At 45.5% G+C, this 18,548-nt stretch overlaps 1 protein-coding gene across 1 annotated transcript in view; it reads right to left on the bottom strand.

Moving 5' to 3' along the window:
- Positions 1-385: 385 nt before the first annotated feature.
- LOC141213743 (alpha-actinin-3) overlaps positions 386-18,548 on the bottom strand; it is a 112,469-nt gene continuing 94,306 nt past the window's right edge. Inside the window, exons 10-21 of the mRNA XM_073665352.1 lie at positions 18,317-18,547; positions 18,060-18,207; positions 10,967-11,117; positions 9,962-10,070; positions 9,738-9,878; positions 6,479-6,661; positions 6,261-6,395; positions 5,155-5,334; positions 3,988-4,134; positions 3,810-3,875; positions 3,514-3,672; positions 386-1,487 (exon numbers count right to left, since the gene is read on the bottom strand). Coding sequence (XP_073521453.1) covers positions 1,329-1,487; positions 3,514-3,672; positions 3,810-3,875; positions 3,988-4,134; positions 5,155-5,334; positions 6,261-6,395; positions 6,479-6,661; positions 9,738-9,878; positions 9,962-10,070; positions 10,967-11,117; positions 18,060-18,207; positions 18,317-18,547 — 1,809 coding nt within the window. The 3' untranslated portion in view covers positions 386-1,328. The remainder of the gene's footprint in view (positions 1,488-3,513; positions 3,673-3,809; positions 3,876-3,987; positions 4,135-5,154; positions 5,335-6,260; positions 6,396-6,478; positions 6,662-9,737; positions 9,879-9,961; positions 10,071-10,966; positions 11,118-18,059; positions 18,208-18,316; position 18,548) is intronic.

Below are 18,548 nucleotides of genomic sequence, written 5' to 3'. Positions count from 1 at the left end.
CAACATCTTCAAGAGTTTGTATGTTCTCCCTGTGTTAGCATGGGTTTCCCCTGGGTTCTCCGGTTTCCTCCCACACTCCAAAGACATCCTGATAGAGAATCTAGATTGTGAGCCCCAATGGGGACAGCAATGATAATGTTTTACTGCAATTTAACCCACAATTGGATTGCACCGTGTAAATAGTTCCTTACCATCCTGACCAAACACATCCTGGTTGTCTTGCTTTAATGCTTTAAGTTGCCTTTTTATAAATGTGACTCTTCATCTTTCTAGTCTAAAGTGTTTCACGTCATACAACCGTAATGCCCAGTGACGTGTTTCGCAGGTCACTTGTGTGTCCCGTTGTTCTGCGAACCGATAAGTAGAACAAAACAATCGACAACCATTAAATATTCACATTTATTTCCTCTGATATTTAGAGGAGTTTTTTTCTGAGAGTAGGACAGTGACATGGTTGACAATTTTATATGTTAAAAAAAATAATTCCTGAACCGTAGGCACCCCACACCGGGTAAACAGGCGCATTACTGACACGTATTGGCTCAGTGACAGTTCATCAACCTTGATACCGAGTCCCACTCTTTTTACCACTTTCAATGACCTTTTCCGTTGCTTCAAGGATTTCGTGCACATTACAAAAGTATTATTTTTATGCTACTTGCCCGGAAAGCTAAACTATAAATTCTACCTTCATGAAAATACAGCAATCCTTGATTGAAAATAAAAAATGTATATATACACTTTTGGGGATTCACATAATTAATTCTGTAGACATGATGTGCCGGAGAACTACGTTGGTTTGGGTGGCAATTTGGATGAGTGAAGAACCAACAAAGGCTTCTAGATAAATTGCTCCATCTGCACAACGACTACTTAATCGAGAAGCGCAATAGATAATTACGAATGGTCGTATTGTAATAAGTGTTCTTTCCTCCTATGTCATTGGTACCGCAAAGTGCATCCAGCTTTGGTGCGTCTGGAACGTATGACAGTAAAATAATCATATGAATTTCAGATATCATTAAAATTAATAACGTCACATAATGACGAACTCCATCGAGCAGGAATAATAATAAAATAAATACCCTGTATGATGGACTTTTCATTTTGATAAGTGATAAAACATGATTTACGACATAATGGCTCACTTTGGTGACCGCTCTTGGGCTATTTGCATTCAATAAAGTGTATATATACATTTTATTTGGCGCCGTCCTACACTTTACGAAGGTCATTTTCTCTTTAGATATATGATTCAGGTACGGGGGAAGGGGAGTAGAGCTTGGGAAGAGTCAAGGGAATTGGGTTGGGGGGGAAAGGTGCTGTTATTACAGATCACTCTCTCCATAAAGAGCACTGGAGAAGGACATATAATCTAGAGCTCCGGAAACAGTATCTGTGCCCGTGTATTTTGTCATGCGGCTGATGCAATATTCGGCTTGTTCGGGAGGCAGCTCTCTACGCAGTTCTTCGATGGTGATGTAGCACTGAAAATAAAAAAAATAAAGTCAGACTAATAACACCGTGTATTTAAATGTACCCCTTCAGAGTACAGGCAATTTTAATTTGAAGAACCACAATATTTTTTTTATTTTTTTATTTGTTGGTCATGACGCATGAAGAATTGATATGAATGTTGAGTTTGGGTTGTGGCCTGTTACACCAACTTTACTCAGTCCCTGGGTTATTCTATTTTTTTTCTGCAGGCCTAAAAGTCATTCGTAGACCAGTTTCACGTATCCAAGTTTCAAGGTCTCTGCATGGACCATGATTTCCAGACGAGCATCCAAGTTTCACGGTCTGTGTACAGACTGCAATTTTCAGATTGATCACGTGTCTCTCGACTCAAACTCAACCATCTCATATGTGTCTATGAGTTTTATTTTTATTTGTTGGTCATAAAGTATGAAGAATTAATACAAGTGATTCACTTGAGACATTACCCGAAAAAATTCCTGTAACTTCTAAAAGAGACTATCTATCGTACTTGGTTCATGAGAAACTGATGTTTTAAAGCAGGTGTTGAAAATGTCCACTGTTCGCATCCAAGCACGCCTGCACATCCCGTTCCACATTGTTGAATGTATTCCGCTGGATGTCTGGTGTCATAGCCTGAATTTCTCACTGTATGTTATCTCGGAGTGCCTGTAATGTTCATGACTTGTTAGTGTACACCCGACCCTTCATATGTCCCCAAAGGAAAACATCCGGCAATAACGAATTATTTTCTCTTGATCGAGCCCTTCCAATTCCTGAATGACAGTGACTCTATACGGACGAACGCGACCTTTCTTGGCCGCTCACTGACATGTGGAATACGACATGCCTGTCTCCTGAGAAAGCGTGTTCAAGGATTTACTTGGAAATGCCAGAAGTCGCTGTTTCACATCTTGAATTGTTTCCTCAGACATTTTCGGACATCCTCCTTCATGCCTATCCAGTAATGTTCCTGTTTGTTCCAGCTTATTCACCAATGACAGAATACACGGTTAGGATGGTGGATTTCGACCTCCAAACGTCTTTAGAAACTCACTTTGGCACCTCTTTAAGTTTTCCAATAAGTTTTCACAATGAAACTGTATTTGTATATTGTTCACACATGAAGAAGGAATTCGGCCGGCTGGAGTGAAATGCAAGCACCATGCAAAAACTAACGATGCTCAGAAAGATGTGCAGCAAGTCTATCTCATAGTGGAGAAGACCGGTGGGGCGACAAGTCGGCGAGACCACTCGGCACGAGGATGTTTCAAGTCGCTGTCGCTGAGATTCATTGCACTCTCACTTCTCGTGAACCAAAGAATGTACAATCCAAATATTAGTACGATAGATATTCTTTTTTAGAAGTTACAGCAATTTTTCCTGGTAAAGTAGCGAGTGAATCACCCTGCATTTGAGTGTTGAGTTTAGGTTGTAGTCCGTTAATCCATCTTTACTCAGTCCCTGGGTTATTCTGTTTTTTTCGGAAAGCCTAAAAATCATTCGTAAGCTAGCCTCACCCATCTGAGTTTCATGGTCTGTGTATAGACCACGATTTCCAGACCAGTCAAAGGTTTCCTGACCCAACTCAAGAGCTTCATATATGGTTAGCTTCATGCATCCAAGTTTCAGTCTTTGTATGGAATGCAATTTCCAAACCTGTTGCATGTCTCTTCTTTACCCAAACTCAACCATCTCATATATGCCTATGAGGCTATTGAGTTTCATCAGGAGACCTGTGGCCAGTCAAGAAATCGTGGTCTGTGTACTCACCATGAAACTTGGATGTGTGAGGCCGGCCTTACAAGCACATCCCCTCTTGTAAACGGGATGTGTTGATAAGAATATCCAAATTGTTTGAAGACGAACCTTCATAGTAACGATCATCCACTTACAGTTTTGCCCATGCAGATGGAAGTATAATGAGAGCTGATCCCCATGCTGAATCGTTGATCGGTGTTCGTTAGGGGCAGATTATCTGTACATGTAAAAAGACCCCTAAATATACTATCAAGGCTTCTTTAGTTTTCTACTGACCTTGTCTGATGCCAGGATCTTGAAGGAAGCCATAACTTGTTCAGCAGTGTCTGTTTCTGCTGTCTCCCGAGTCATAAAGTCTATGAAGGCCTGGAAGGTGACAACTCCTGTATTGTTGGGATCAACCAAAGTCATGATGCGAGCAAACTCAACCTCACCCTAGAAAAGGAAGAAACCATATTGAATATACACGGATAAAACAGAAAAATCAGAAGTCTTAGAAATTGAATAGAAATGTCTAAAACTGAATTTTAAAATGTATTTACTATTAAGCTGGTGTTTGATCAACGTCTTACCAAATCGTAACCCATGGAAATCAGGCAAGCACGGAAGTCATCAGGATCCATCATGCCGTTCCTCTTCTGTGGATAAAATAGGATAAAAAAGAATTTGGATATTTGTGGATACTAAAGTTTATTTACTGTACTAAACTATAAATGGAAATATTCATATTTTTATGTCAGGAACTCTCACCCTGTCGAAGTGGTTGAAGGATGCACGGAACTCATTCATCTGTTCTTGGCTGATGCCCTTAGCATCACGGGTTAGGATCTGGTTTTCAACTTCATTGATGGTCCTAGCAATTGTAGTGAGGAGCTGCTCCCATCCCACACGAATGTGCTGAGGACCAATTTGAAAGTAATATACAAGGTAATGAGATGAAAACATATTATATAAGTTGACTGACTATAAAAATTGTAATATAAAACATAAAGTGGCATGATGAAAAACTTACTTAAAAATAGATAACATACTGTAACATAATATAACAGGTGTTAACAGGATCTTTGAAACTATAGAACTTTACCTTCCGAGATTCCACTTTGGACAGTTTGTTAGAAGGATCCCTTGATACTCACAGGATGTAACATACTGTAAACCTCAGTGATCAGATGTGATCTGAGGACCAATCTGGCCACAATGGTTCAATTCCTGCAGTGCCCCCAAAAAGCTTGGCGGACGTACACAAAACCACTTTGGGTCGGGGGACTGGAGTACATTTGTGTCAAAATTTGTGACTTGATGAGGGGGCATGCTGGAGTCAGATGCTCCTGACTCATGAAGAGATGCACACTCCTTCATGAATCTGGAGCGTCAAACGAGTCGCGTGCACCTCCCTGTGCTACGCCAGAAACCTCACTCCAGTCAGGGAATGGACTGAGATTTCTGGCATATGGAATGATACAGCTCATCATGAATTAGCTTTTCCCATTTGTCCAATTAGCTTTGCCCATTTTGTCGGAACTGGGAGAAACTGGTGTGAAAACATCAAGAGTTGCAAAATTTAGGCACATCTCCGAGTTGTGCCTAAATTTTGCGACTTTTGAAAGCTTTTACACCAGAATTCTGGAGTGAAAGCTTTGATGACTCGGGCTAAAAAAAGATGAGGCAGATGAAAACATCTGGAACCTCCAAACCCTGTCCACAATGGCTAACATAGAAAAACACGCAAACACAAGTAAAATAGACTTTAAAAAAAAGTGCAAATTAAATGAAGAATTAGGCGCATCTGAAAAACAGGCAAAAAACTCCAACAGCTAGACAAAAATAAAAGCACAATAGTGAATTGGGCATATAGAAATGAAATGTCAGCTTTGTTCGCGCTTCAAAGACTTTTTCGATTTTCTTGACATCGCTTACCTCCATACTGTAGCTGGTGTGTTTGTTGTCAAAGATCAGAGACTCTTGGATAAGTTGATGATCTCCTTCAAGTTTATCAATGTTGGTCTTGTAGGAGATGATATTCTGTTCATATTGCTTAAGGTGGTTCATCTGGTCTTCCAAAGAACTGCTGATGTCCACAGATATGCGACCGATCTCCTAGATACAGGCATGTAAACAGAAATGCCTCATGTAAAAACCATTAGGACCAAACACATTTTACAAAAATTCCATATTTTCACATATTATCAGAATTTGGACTGTGTGTGAGGGTGTGCCCGTTTCTGATGGAGAAGTGACGATCCGGTGGGGTCAGTCTCCATTTAGCCTGTATGTAATGCAGAAACATCTAAGCACACTTGGTTGTTTCTGTATCTTCCATTAATTTTGCTGAAAAATGATCTTGTATTTGGGTCCAATCCCATTTTTAGGGCTGTCATTTTTTGTGGATAAACCCCTTTAAACTAGTGATTGCTAAGATCTTCTACTGGCATCTAACTGAAAATGACATTTGGGTGGAGTATTATACCTTATAGTACCCTTCCTATATGCAGTATACTTTTCAGCTAGATGCCAGATGCAATTTATGGTCCCCAAATAATCTTTTTGTAACAATATAGTGGGAGCTCTAAACACCTAGTACTAGATTTGAGCAAAAAGATTCACATTGCCCTCAATTAGCACCCAGTCCAGTCCTCTGTAGCAGTGGGACCAGGGCAGTCTTGACATCTGCAGCCAGCACCCTCGGCCCGGCATCCTGGTCACCTCTTGCTAGGTCATGACGTTGCTTGAGGTCTAGTCAATAGACCTCATGCAACATCATGAACGGATGGCCTTATAAGCTCAAGAGGCGCTAAGGGTTCCTCCTCGAGGAAGCTGGCTGAAAAAGTGAAGACTGTCCTGATCTTGCTATCATCGAGGACTTGATTCCAGACAAGGGCTGTCCAAATCTTTTTCTTAACTCTACCTAGTACCGGTAATTGACGTATTTTTGTCTTTGGATAGTGGATCTTTAGGAGATGAGGAGAGAGCAGTGCATTAGTCCTTATATATTGCAAGCAAACATTAGAAGTTGTTTAACCAACCTCCATCTTGGACTGGATCCAGGGCCCAATGACATTGGCTTGTGCGGCAAATTGACGACGCAAGCGCTCATTAGCCTGTTGACGGGCCAGCTCCTCCTGCAGGGTTTGGTCTCTGTGGGGAACCAGTTGTTTCACCTGTTGAAAGTGAAAAGGTCTTAAACATTTTAGCTCAGGAAAGGTTCTATAATTTATATTTCTTTCACTCTCCGTTGGCTCACCGCCTCCCACTTATTGGCAATATCGACGTGGGTGAGGATGGTGTATGGGTTAATTCCAGATAACTTGATTCCATAAGTCTGAGCAATTTTCTGAATTTCACCCTGGATGCCCAAAATTGACATTTTCTCCTTGTCAGCCTCAGGGAGAGTTGCCTTGAATTGTTCATGTGCCGTAATGAGACTCTGCAATAAAATAAATCAAGTCAACAATAAAAAAGTCTGACTTTGTTAAAATGCTTTAAAATGAACATAGAAAATACAACAAAATTAATAAACCTCTGGACATTTTTTCCTATACTATTTTCATTTCCTTCTAACTTATGTTTTCCCAGTTTTGAAATACAAACTATGAGAAATGCATAAAGACATTTTCTCAATGTGTTTCAACAATATTTTGCTCCTTCTTATTACAATCCTGTGATTGGCTATAAGACTATTGGCTGCAGCAGGAGCCTCTCCCCTCTGCTATTTCTGTGAACGGAGACAAAAATGTTAGAACAGCAATTTAAAAGGTAGCTGTACTTTCAAGCAACTTTTCAGGATAAGCTGTCCTTGTATATTTGTGTGTATATAAAACTATTTCTGGCCACTATTTCACCTGAATTCTGCATTTTTACCAATTTCTTTTCATTTGAAATTGACTTTGAACTGGCAGGATGTCTCCCATACACAGCACACGCAGAGCCATGAGAGATTCCTGCTCTTCATTCCTTAGTCAGCACACAGAATCAGCAACAGCATGGTGGATATTGAGCAGTGCGATGTGAATCTAGCTTTGCAGTGAGGTAAAAGACTTGTTAGAAAGCTCAGCATGAACTTTCTGTGTCTCCCTCTACCTGTTTTCTCACTCCACTCCTCACTTTCCACCTCTCCAGAGAATATCATAGGCTTTGTAATCTGACACCTCACTTTGATTCTGTCTTTCTCAAGATTTGAGCTGTTTTTCAAAGTGGATGGTGAGATCAGCGAGAGGGAAGAAATGTCTGATAAGTGGAGAAAGTAGCAGAATTCTCTGATATAATATATTACAAAGTTTCTTAAATTCGCCTGTATTATTGATTTATGAAAAATTTGTTGAAAGTAGAGTTCCCATTTAAAAGCTATAATTATCGTGTTTACTTGACCATTGGTAAAAAATATTATCCACACCAATGTCATACATGAAATATCTTCCCCTTCTTGACCAACTTTCAGAGTATAAAAAACTTGTAACATCCTCAGATTGTGGTGACATCTTCATGTGTTTTGCCAGCCTAATTCTAAATGTGAAAATTACATGTGGATATATATATCTGATTTTGGTTTCAGAGGGGAAATTTACCAATGTTTTTATGCCAGTTTTTTCTGTACATTATTGAAGAATATGGCATTTGATTACTGTAGTTCTCTAAGTACTAATAATTTACCAAATATTTCCAACTCTCTCCTAGTGCTGATATGGTGTTGAATGAAGACATCAGCATTAGAGGTGAGCAAATCAATTTTCAGGACCTTGCTCCAGTGGCCATGTCATTAGTCAATGGCCGCCACCTATTACCTGCCGATATCTCCGGCTCTAATTTAGATTTCTCATCCCGTCATGATTGCAATGTGATGTAACGTGAAGCCAAGCTGACTAATCTAAAGGGGAGTTGGATATGCCAGCACATAAGAGGTGATACAGAGGGCTCTCGTCTAGTACCCATGGGATACTGAGTTGGTTTCTGGACCAGGGCCCTGTGAATTTATTCGTTCACCTCTAATACTAATCATCAGAATCTGAGTATGTTGCCTGGTGCACAGAGACAAGTGGTCTACTGATATAAAAAACTTTATATCTTGGAGCATAAACATAAATGTCACACAAAAGTAATACAAAACTCAATGGGCTGTCGACCTTGAAATTGACCAAAGTTCGGTCATAACGGTAAAAAAAAAAAGAAGTGATACTCATGTCACCGATTCTCCGCTGCCCGAGTTACAACACTTCTTAGGTCCACTACTGCTCAGCCAAATGACTACTCAGAGGTCACAGTGGTGATCATCCTCAGTAACTGATTGGCCCACTGCTCGCCTGTTTTCGGCCTGGCGCCGATCTCTGCAAGATCAGAGTGGTCACGTACCGGTTTGCGCTGATATCATATCGACAGAACAGCATCTTCTCTTCTGCTCTGCTCTCTTTACGAGGTGCCTGTGTCTATATCATGCTGATTGACAGCCGGCTCCCTGCTGCCTATCTGCGGGGAGCCGGCTGTGACTTCCCATCAACAGAGCAGACCAGAGCAAAAGGAAAAGCAGCTGTGACGACGAGTGGTGAATTGAAGCAGCAGAATCACCGGGTAAGCCAGCAAAGATTGTTCCGTGCAGAAAAGGTATTCAGTTAGCAACTACCTGCCTGTTAGTTCTTAGCCTCATGCACAAAAATAATAAAAATCCTGGATTACTCCGTTACTCATTGCAACAGGAAACAGAAACCAGCAGGAGAGCAGGCAGTATCAGAAAGCCAGGATCAGTGAGGTGATTATAGCTTCTCTTTCATGTGTCTTTCTTACCATTTTTTTTAAATAAAGTTGGGCAATCACTTTAAGGAAAGAGTCAGATGACTATATAACTCAGACGAGGATCGCAACGGAATGCTCGGGCTGGCCGACCTGAGCGTGTCAGCTACATAGAAATACATGGTGTCACAAACCGATGGCAAGTCTGAGCATTATGTTGCGATCCTTGTCCGAGTTATACGGTCTTCTGACTCTTCTCTAAAAGCCAAAATTGCAGAACTTTGCTCCTTGAGAAACCACTTCTACAAGGAATTACTCATCGGACTTGATAGTCAACGTTGCCAAGTTTGCTATTGGAAACAGATTTATTCTAGGGCATGTCGGATTATTAGATTACAGTACTGAGCAGGGCTGTGGAGTCAGAGTCGGAGTCGTGGAGTCGGAACCCATTTTGGTGAAGTCGGAGTCGGTATAAAATGGAACAACTCCGACTCCTAAAATATATAATAAATTGGGTACAGTAGTTCGATGCAGTTTGTGGGAAAATGATGAAATGTCCTATAAATGTCTATCCTATTCCTGATCTAAGAGTCTAGACTTTTAGCTGAGATGAATCTGTGCTACAGTAAATTTATCACTTAAACATGAGCCATGTATGAGGGAGTCGGAGTCGTGGAGTCGTAGTCGGTGTCATGGAAATTGAGGAGTCGGAGGTTTGGCTTACAGACTCCACAGCCCTGGTATTGAGACTGGTGAAAGGGTCTTACAGAACTTCTGCTTACCTGGATCTCTTCAATACTGTGCACAATGAACATATCCTGCAGATCCTCCGAAGCTCCATCCATCCAGTTATTAAATGGAGCAGCTCTCTTGGCGAACTCCAGATACAGCTGATCAATGGTTTCCAAGAGCTTCTCTACACGCTGGAGAGAAACATCAGATCTTCATTCTAAGTTCAGTTCTTACAAAGAAATCACCTTTTAATATAATTTCTCAGGCATTCTACCTCGAGAGCATCTCTCCTCTTTTGTGTGAGGGTGCCAAGAGAGTCCCACTGGTCACAGATAGCCTGGCAGCGGCTATTGACAGCAGCAGCATCATGATAGTCAAGTTCACTGTGGGAGGCACAAAGTATTATAAGCTTTTTATAGAGCAGTGGTTACTCGAGCGGCATGAGAAACCGGAAGTATATTAGTTAAAAAAATGAACACATGAAACTGATAAATCAGTAGTAGTAGGACTGCAGGAATGAAACACCCAATTTTAGCTGTTTTTTTTAAATAAATAGCATACAAATGCCATCTTGCCATAGTAGCTCTGCCTAATTGTCCAATGAAATTATTCTTATTTTATAAAATTAAACATGTTTGATCCACTAAAGAAATCAGAGTAGAACTTTAAAAAAACACCACATTTCAACTAGACGTGTACGGCCTCGCACAATTCACTTGTATTGAGCGAGGCCGGGCACGTCTAGTTGGAATGTGGTCGGGAGTATGCAAATTGAATACTTGCAGTCACATGACCATCCGCTCCCGCCGCTGGGACTGGATAATACTGACATCGTGCACTGTGCACATTGTGAGGATTCACAAGTTTGTGGATTGATTGTAGATCAATTCATAGATGGATTTCAGACTTTTGTGCCAAACCTGGACAATCCCTTTAATGATGACTGCCTGTGACCACTCTACTAATTATACTACCTAAGTAAGTCAAACGTGATCAGGGAACAATAGGGTAAATGACGATCCCCTTCGACTATTCTCTGATCCTCGGGTCTTTGGTCAGAAAGTGGTAAGAACACTCTATTTATGTGATTATCCAGCACTGTGACTTTTTCAATTAGAGATGGAATTTCATCTCATTTGATGCATTTTGGGTGTTTAGATGCCAACTTTTCAGTGTATTGTGTGACATTGGTCTCAAAGTAATTGGATTTTAATATTAATGATTATAAGTTATGTTTCATAAACTATTTATAAACTGTAATTTAATTAGCTAAACTTACTTCAGCTCCTGAGCGATGGCTGCGATCTGTTCCACACGGTCCTGGTGGGCAGCTAGATCACTCTCGAAGGCTTCATGTTTACGCACAAGAGCTCGAATCTCCATGAGGGAAGCGGATTCATAATCTTTCTGAGTCAGCAGTTCTTCCTTTCCTGCACAGAGCAGATGGGTAGATATTAGAAGAAAGGCATCAAGCATTCAACCTCTTCTTCCTACTACAAATAATTGAGAATACGAATTAGTTTGGATTATAATACATTCCATCCCCTTTCCATCAGTGGTGGTCAACCGGCAGCCAGCTGCTTCCCCTGGGACTTTTGTCTTTTTTCACCTATTTATACAATATTAGCACTATTAAATTGATTGTTCTGCCATACATACTAAAGGAATATACATGGGATCTGCCATTTGGAAACTCTGAACCCCCCACCATTATTGAGAACAGGAGTCCAAAGTCTAAAGTTTAAAGAAAAAATATGAGATGAAGATATGTGACGATGAATGTAATGTGCAACCCTTGGATGGAATTAAAGGATTGGTCCCAAGATTACAAGTTAACATCTATTCATAGAGAATGTAAATTAGAGTAGAGTAGTTTATAAAACATCCCGTCCCAATATATCAGTGCTTTACTTGACTATCTCCAGTAGTCCCGTTGACTGGAAATTGAGCCATTCCATTCTAGATTGCGACTCTCAAGAGTTCCCTAGTTCCAGAGCTCCATTCTAGTTGTCCCAGCATCCAGACCTCCAGCTATGAGTAAGTTATCCCATATCATATGGATAGGGGATAACTCACTATTTTTAAAGGTAATCTGTCAGTAGGATCTACCATCCTAAGCTGTCTATATGGACATGTAGGTCACAGGAAGCTGAATAAAATGACACCCTAATATCTGCGATCCGATGTCTTATTCCAGAGTGTAATGCACACGCCCGGACTGACTGGCGTGTGCGTGTATATGTAGTGATTCCACTGGACCGTACCGGAGAGTGAATGCCTGGAGGGGCGTAACTAAGTATCCACCCGATCCGACCAAGGTCGCACGACGGCATACGACGCCAGTGCACCAAGGAGGAACCGAGCAGAGGGACCAGAGGCTACTCCAGGTCAGACCCCGGACACGGCTGTTGACCCACACCGGGGAATACAGGAACAGGCAGGTTAGGCTGGCACACAGACGGGTGGCTGCTGGCAAGCAAGACTGGTATGCAAACAGGGAGGTATTGACAGGTACGGCCGGTATGCAGGCAGGTGGATGCTGGTAAGTACGACTGGTATGCAGGCAGGGAGGTACTGGCAGGTACGACAGGTTGGAGCACAGAGTGGATAGGTCCCAGTACAGACTGGGACTCAGGAACAGAACCACAGATGGACAAACACAGCAGAGTGAGGCCGCCCGGAGCGGCGAGCAAGAGCAGAGCAAGACGAGACCGCCTGGTGCGGTGAGCGAGAGTAGAGCAGGACGAGGCCGCCTGGAGCGGTGAGCAAGAGTCAGAGCAGAGAGAGACTGCCGGAGCAGTGAGCAAAGGGTCAGAGCAGAGCAAGACTGCCGGAGCAGTGAGCAAAGGGTGAGAGCAGAGCGAGACTGGCGAGCAGTGAGCAAAGCGTCAGAGCAGAGCGAGACTGCCGGAGCAGTGAGCAAAGGGTCAGAGCAGAGCGAGACCGCCGGAGCAGTGAGTAAAGGGTCAGAGCAGAGCGAGACCGTCTGATGCGGTGAGCAAAGGCAGCGCAGGCAAGAGCCGCCGGAGCGGTGAGCAAGGCAGAGCAGGCAACAACCGCCGGAGCGGTGAGCAAGGCAGAGCAGGCAAGAACCGCCGGAGCGGTGAGCAAGGCAGAGCAGGCAAGAACCGCCGGAGCGGCGAGCAAGGCAGGGCAGAGGGGACAGGGCTCTGTTCACACGGAACAGACAGGAAGGGAAAGGCAGAACCAGATACCCACAGGGTACTTGCAGTGAAGTAGCAAGTGGACCACAAACTCACAAACGGAAGTACAGTGACAATGAGCGGGAGTTAGGTATGAGTTCAGACTCTGCAGAAAAAGGGAAGATATGGGCGTAGAGAGAAACGGGAAACAGGCTGGAAGATAGTTAGGGCAGGAACAGACACTGGGAAAAGACACAGACAACAGATCTAGGTATGCGGCCCCTAGAGGGCAGAAGGAACAGGCTAAGAGCGTGTTTACACGGGCCTGGAATTACAGCCTCCAGGAAAGGCAGAAAGACAGCTGGCAAGAGTGCACAGACAGGACACAGTTCAGACACGGGAACTGATACCGCAAGGCAGGAAACATAGACAGGACCAGGCACATCAGTGACTAGAAGCCAACTGACAGAACAATATGCTCAGGGAAGGATTCCAAGGAGGAGCTGGTTTAAATAACAGGTGACAGACAGCAATAGGCAGATGATGCATTAGGGGTGTGTCTGCAGCAGCTACAAGAAACAGGAAGTTCGGCGGGCGTCGCCCTAAGCAGCCAGAGCAGAGCAAAGCAGACAGTATGGAAGGCAGTCTGAACTGGAAATCAAGTGCGCGCTCTTGCACAGTGGGAGATGTACCACTATGCAAGGACGCCGCCAGGTATGTTACAGTACACCCCCCGTTACGCCCCCTCTTCTTCAGGCCTGCCAGAATCTTCCGCAGGGAATTTGAGGGCCAATCCTTCTCTTCAAGGAGATTACTTCTACTGTCCACAGGAAGAGACAAAACTGGTCTCATCTGAGTAGCTAGGATGCTACCTCTTATCCAGCCATCCTCAGCAACAGACGAAACGGGTGGAGTACCAGGAACAGCACACAAGGAAGTCTCTCTCCACTTATTATCAGGTAGCACCCCAGAGGGTTCAGGAGACAACTGGAAGTCTTCCGCCGGGTTGGAGGGGTACAGAGACTCGGGGGTAACCTCTGCTTCGGGGTACATCTTGTAAAGCTCACAGGATGAAATGGGCGAGGTATCAGGTACAAGGTGTAGTGAAGTCACTGTCCCTTTGTTATCTGGTGGTACCCCGGAGGGTTCAGGAAACAACTGGAGGTCCTCCGCCGGGTCGAAAGAGTGCAGAGACTCGGGGGTAACCTTTGCTTCGGAGTACACTAGGTCTGACTCACTGGACGAAGCGGGCAAGGTATCAGGTGCAGAGTATAGGAAAGTCTCTGTCCATTTGCTACTAGGTAGCACCCCGAAGGATTCAGGAGGCAACAGGGGGTCCTCCGCCAGGTTGTAGAGGTGCACGGACTTGGAGGTAATCACTGCTTCAGAGTACCCTTGGACAGGCTCACCGAGTAAAGTGGGTGAAGTATCAGATACCGGGTGCAGGAAGTCCTCCTGTGTGGATTCTGGGTGGGCAGCAGTCTCTTCAGGCAGGAGAACTGGTGCGCTACCCTCGCACATTACCCGCCGGGGCTGCTCCGGGATACTGGGAAGTGAAGCTTCAGCAGGGACTTCAAGGTTGGGGTCAGGAGGTCTTTGGGAGGACAGACCCTGGCGTGACGGCTTGCCTCTACGCCTAGCACGTTTGGACTGCCTCTTGAGGTTGGGAGAAGTATTCCGGAGAGCGTAGTCATCCTGTGTGGATTCTGGGTGGGCAGTAGTCTCTTCGGGCAGGAGGACTAGTGCGCTACCCACACACATTACCCATCGGGGCTGCTCCTGGATATTGGGAAGTGAAGCTTCAGCAGGAGCTTCCGGGTTAGGGTCATCGAAGACCATTAGAAAGGCCACCAGGAAGGCCTGCAGGTCCAGGACGATAGGATCCTGTGCGTCCCATAGGGGGGTGATCCATTTCAAGGCATCACCCGCTAGGTAAGACATCATGAATCCCACCTTAACCCGATCGGTGGGAAAGCAAAGGGGTAGAACTTGAAGTGTAGCAAGCATTGCTCCACAAATGCACGACTCAGTTTTGGATCCCCATAGTACCGTGGCGGATCCGCAGGAACGAGTGCTGATAGATCCATCTGGACGGGTGCGTAATTCGCCTGGAACTCAGCTGGTAGCAAAAAAAAATTAATTTCTTCTAGATGCACGTATTCGCTGAAAAACGTCTCAGAGAGCGAAGGCCGTGGGGCTCAACGGGAACCATGGCCTGAGCATGCTGTAATGCACACGCCCGGACTGACTGGCGTGTGCGTGTATATGTATTGATTCCACTGGACCGTACCGGAGAGTGAATGCCTGGAGGGGCGTAACTAAGTATCCACCCGATCCGACCAAGGTCGCGCGACGGCATACGACGCCAGTGCACCAAGGAGGAACCGAGCAGAGGGGCCAGGGGCTACTCCAGGTCAGACCCTGGACACGGCTGTTGACCCACACCGGGGAATACAGGAATAGGCAGGTTAGGCTGGCACACAGGCAGGTGGCTGCTGGCAAGCACGACTGGTATGCAGGCAGGGAGATACTGACAAGTGCGACAGGTTGGAGCACAGAGTGGATAGGTCCCAGTACAGACTGGGACTCAGGAACAGAACCGCAGATGGTCAAACACAGCAGAGTGAGGCCGCCCGGAGCGGCGAGCAAGAGCAGAGCAAGACGAGACCGCCTGGAGCGGTGAGCGAGAGTAGAGCAGGACGAGGCCGCCTGGAGCGGTGAGCAAGAGTCAGAGCAGAGCGAGACTGCCGGAGCAGTGAGAAAAGGGTCAGAGCAGAGCGAGACTGCCGGAGCAGTGAGCAAAGGGTCAGAGCAGAGCGAGACTGCCGGAGCAGTGAGCAAAGGGTCAGAGCAGAGCGAGACTGCCGGAGCAGTGAGCAAAGGGTCAGGCAGAGCGAGACTGCCGGAGCAGTGAGCAAAGGGTCAGAGCAGAGCGAGACTGCCGGAGCAGTGGGCAAAGGGTCAGAGCAGAGCGAGACTGCCGGAGCAGTGAGCAAAGGGTCAGAGCAGAGCGAGACTGCCGGAGCAGTGAGCAAAGGGTCAGAGCAGAGCGAGACCATCTGGAGCGGTGAGCAAAGGCAGAGCAGGCAAGAACCACCGGAGCGGTGAGCAAAGGGTCAGAGCAGAGCGAGACTGCTGGAGCAGTGAGCAAAGGGTCAGAGCAGAGCGAGACTGGCAGAGCAGTGAGAAAAGGGTCAGAGCAGAGCGAGACTGCCGGAGCAGTGAGCAAAGGGTCAGAGCAGAGCGAGACTGCCGGAGCAGTGAGCAAAGGGTCAGAGCAGAGCGAGACTGCCGGAGCAGTGAGCAAAGGGTCAGAGCAGAGCGAGACTGCCGGAGCAGTGAGCAAAGGGTCAGAGCAGAGCGAGACTGCCAGAGCAGTGAGCAAAGGGTCAGAGCAGAGCGAGACTGCCGAAGCAGTGAGAAAAGGGTCAGAGCAGAGCGAGACCATCTGGAGCGGTGAGCAAAGGCAGAGCAGGCAAGAACCACCGGAGCGGTGAGCAAAGGGTCAGAGCAGAGCGAGACTGCTGGAGCAGTGAGCAAAGGGTCAGAGCAGAGCGAGACTGGCGGAGCAGTGAGAAAAGGGTCAGAGCAGAGCGAGACTGCCGGAGCAGTGAGCAAAGGGTCAGAGCAGAGCGAGACTGCCGGAGCAGTGAGCAAAGGGTCAGAGCAGAGCGAGACTGCCGGAGCAGTGAGCAAAGGGTCAGAGCAGAGCGAGACTGCCGGAGCAGTGAGCAAAGGGTCAGAGCAGAGCGAGACCGTCTGGAGCGGTGAGCAAAGGCAGAGCAGGCAAGAACTGCCGGAGCGGTGAGCAAGGCAGAGCAGGCAAGAATCGCCGGAGCGGTGAGCAAGGCAGAGCAGGCAAGAACCGCCGGAGCGGCGAGCAAGGCAGGGCAGAGGGGACAGGGCTCTGTTCACACGGAACAGACAGGAAGGGAAAGGCAGAACCAGATACCCACAGGGTACTTGCAGTGAAGTAGCGAGTGGACCACAAACTCACAAACGGAAGTACAGTGACAATGAGCAGGAGTTAGGTACAAGTTCAGACTCTGCAGAAAAAGGGAAGATATGGGCGTAGAGAGAAACGGGAAACAGGCTGGAAGATAGTTAGGGCAGGAACAGACACTGGGAAAAGACACAGACAACAGATCTAGGTATGCGGCCCCTAGAGGGCAGAAGGAACAGGCTAAGAGCGTGTTTACACGGGCCTGGAATTACAGCCTCCAAGAAAGGCAGAAAGACAGCTGGCAAGAGTGCACAGACAGGACACAGTTCAGACACGGGAACTGATACCGCAAGGCAGGAAACATAGACAGGACCAGGCACATCAGTGACTAGAAGCCAACTGACAGAACAATATGCTCAGGGAAGGATTCCAAGGAGGAGCTGGTTTAAATAACAGGTGACAGACAGCAATAGGCAGATGATGCATTAGGGGTGTGTCTGCAGCAGCTACAAGAAACAGGAAGTTCGGCGGGCGTCGCCCTAAGCAGCCAGAGCAGAGCAAAGCAGACAGTATGTTAGGCAGTCTGAACTGGAAATCAAGTGCGCGCTCTTGCACAGTGGGAGATGGACCACTATGCAAGGACGCCGCCAGGTATGTTACACAGAGGAGTCCACATTTGTTTAAATATGTAAATGAGCTGTAAGATCTATGGACCGGACATAGATCTCCTTGAGAATCTGGATCCAGATCTTATTTTAAATGAAAGGAGACATTACCGGCGTGAAACATGTAGATCAGGAGAACAGACTGTCAGTCATTACATGTCTCACACTGGTAACACATTGCCTTTCATTTAAAATAATCTCTGGAGGCAGATTCTCAGGGAAATCTATGTCCGGCCCATAGATCTTAACAGCTCATTTACACGTTAAGAAAAACATGGATTTTTCTGGAATAAGAAATCGGATCACAGATATCAAGGTATCATTTTACTCAACTTTCTATGACCTTCATGCCTGTATAGACTACTTAGTAGGGTTGATCTTACTGACAGATTCCCTTTAAACATTACTAGCCTCATCAGTCTTGTGCTTTCCACCTTAGCTTTGGTTGGCTGCAATGGTCACGTGTTGAATGTGTGGAGCAGCAGAGTGACGGCAGTGCAGGGGCTTCAACAGATAAGTAATGCCTATTTTGTTCTTTTCAGCCTTTACTCTAATTTTTGCATGAAACCAGAGTGTCCAGTAAACTTCCCAATGTTATTGGATTGAATGGTCTTCACTTACCTCTGGTCCAGGACTCATGAAGAGAGGCCTTCTGTTTAAACTTTTCGGCCAGATGCTCCAGTCTTTCCAGTCTCCTGATTTCTAGAAGAAGCCACTCTTCATAACCTTTTTCTACTTGCTCAAGACCTTTCCAAGCATTGGCAATATCCTGATGTAAAAATATTTGCACACAAAAGCAAATTAACAAATTAAGATTTTTTTAAATGTATTACGCGACACGGCATAACTCCGTTTATTCCTGGTTCCACTATACTTACAGAAACCATCTTGCCCTCAGATGGCATGAAAGCAGGACGGTTGCTGAGTCTCAGCTTGGTTTGCAGGGTGTTAAAGTTAATTTCCAGTTGACACTTCTCCTGGACACGGGGTGGCTTGTGAACTCTTCTGTAATCTCTGAAGTCCTCCAGTTTCTTTTGCATGGCACCCATTGATTGTTCAGGGGTTTTGTTTTCCAACCATGGAATAGTACGGCGGATCCATTCCAGGAGC

This window comes from Phyllobates terribilis, unplaced genomic scaffold, assembly GCF_046119375.1.
Source record: "Phyllobates terribilis strain yellow unplaced genomic scaffold, ASM4611937v1 Scaffold_211__1_contigs__length_3443825, whole genome shotgun sequence".
Classification (NCBI taxonomy): Eukaryota; Metazoa; Chordata; class Amphibia; order Anura; family Dendrobatidae; genus Phyllobates; species Phyllobates terribilis.
The sequence above is the reverse complement of the archived record's forward strand: the minus strand, read 5'-3'. Positions and strand labels throughout refer to the sequence as shown.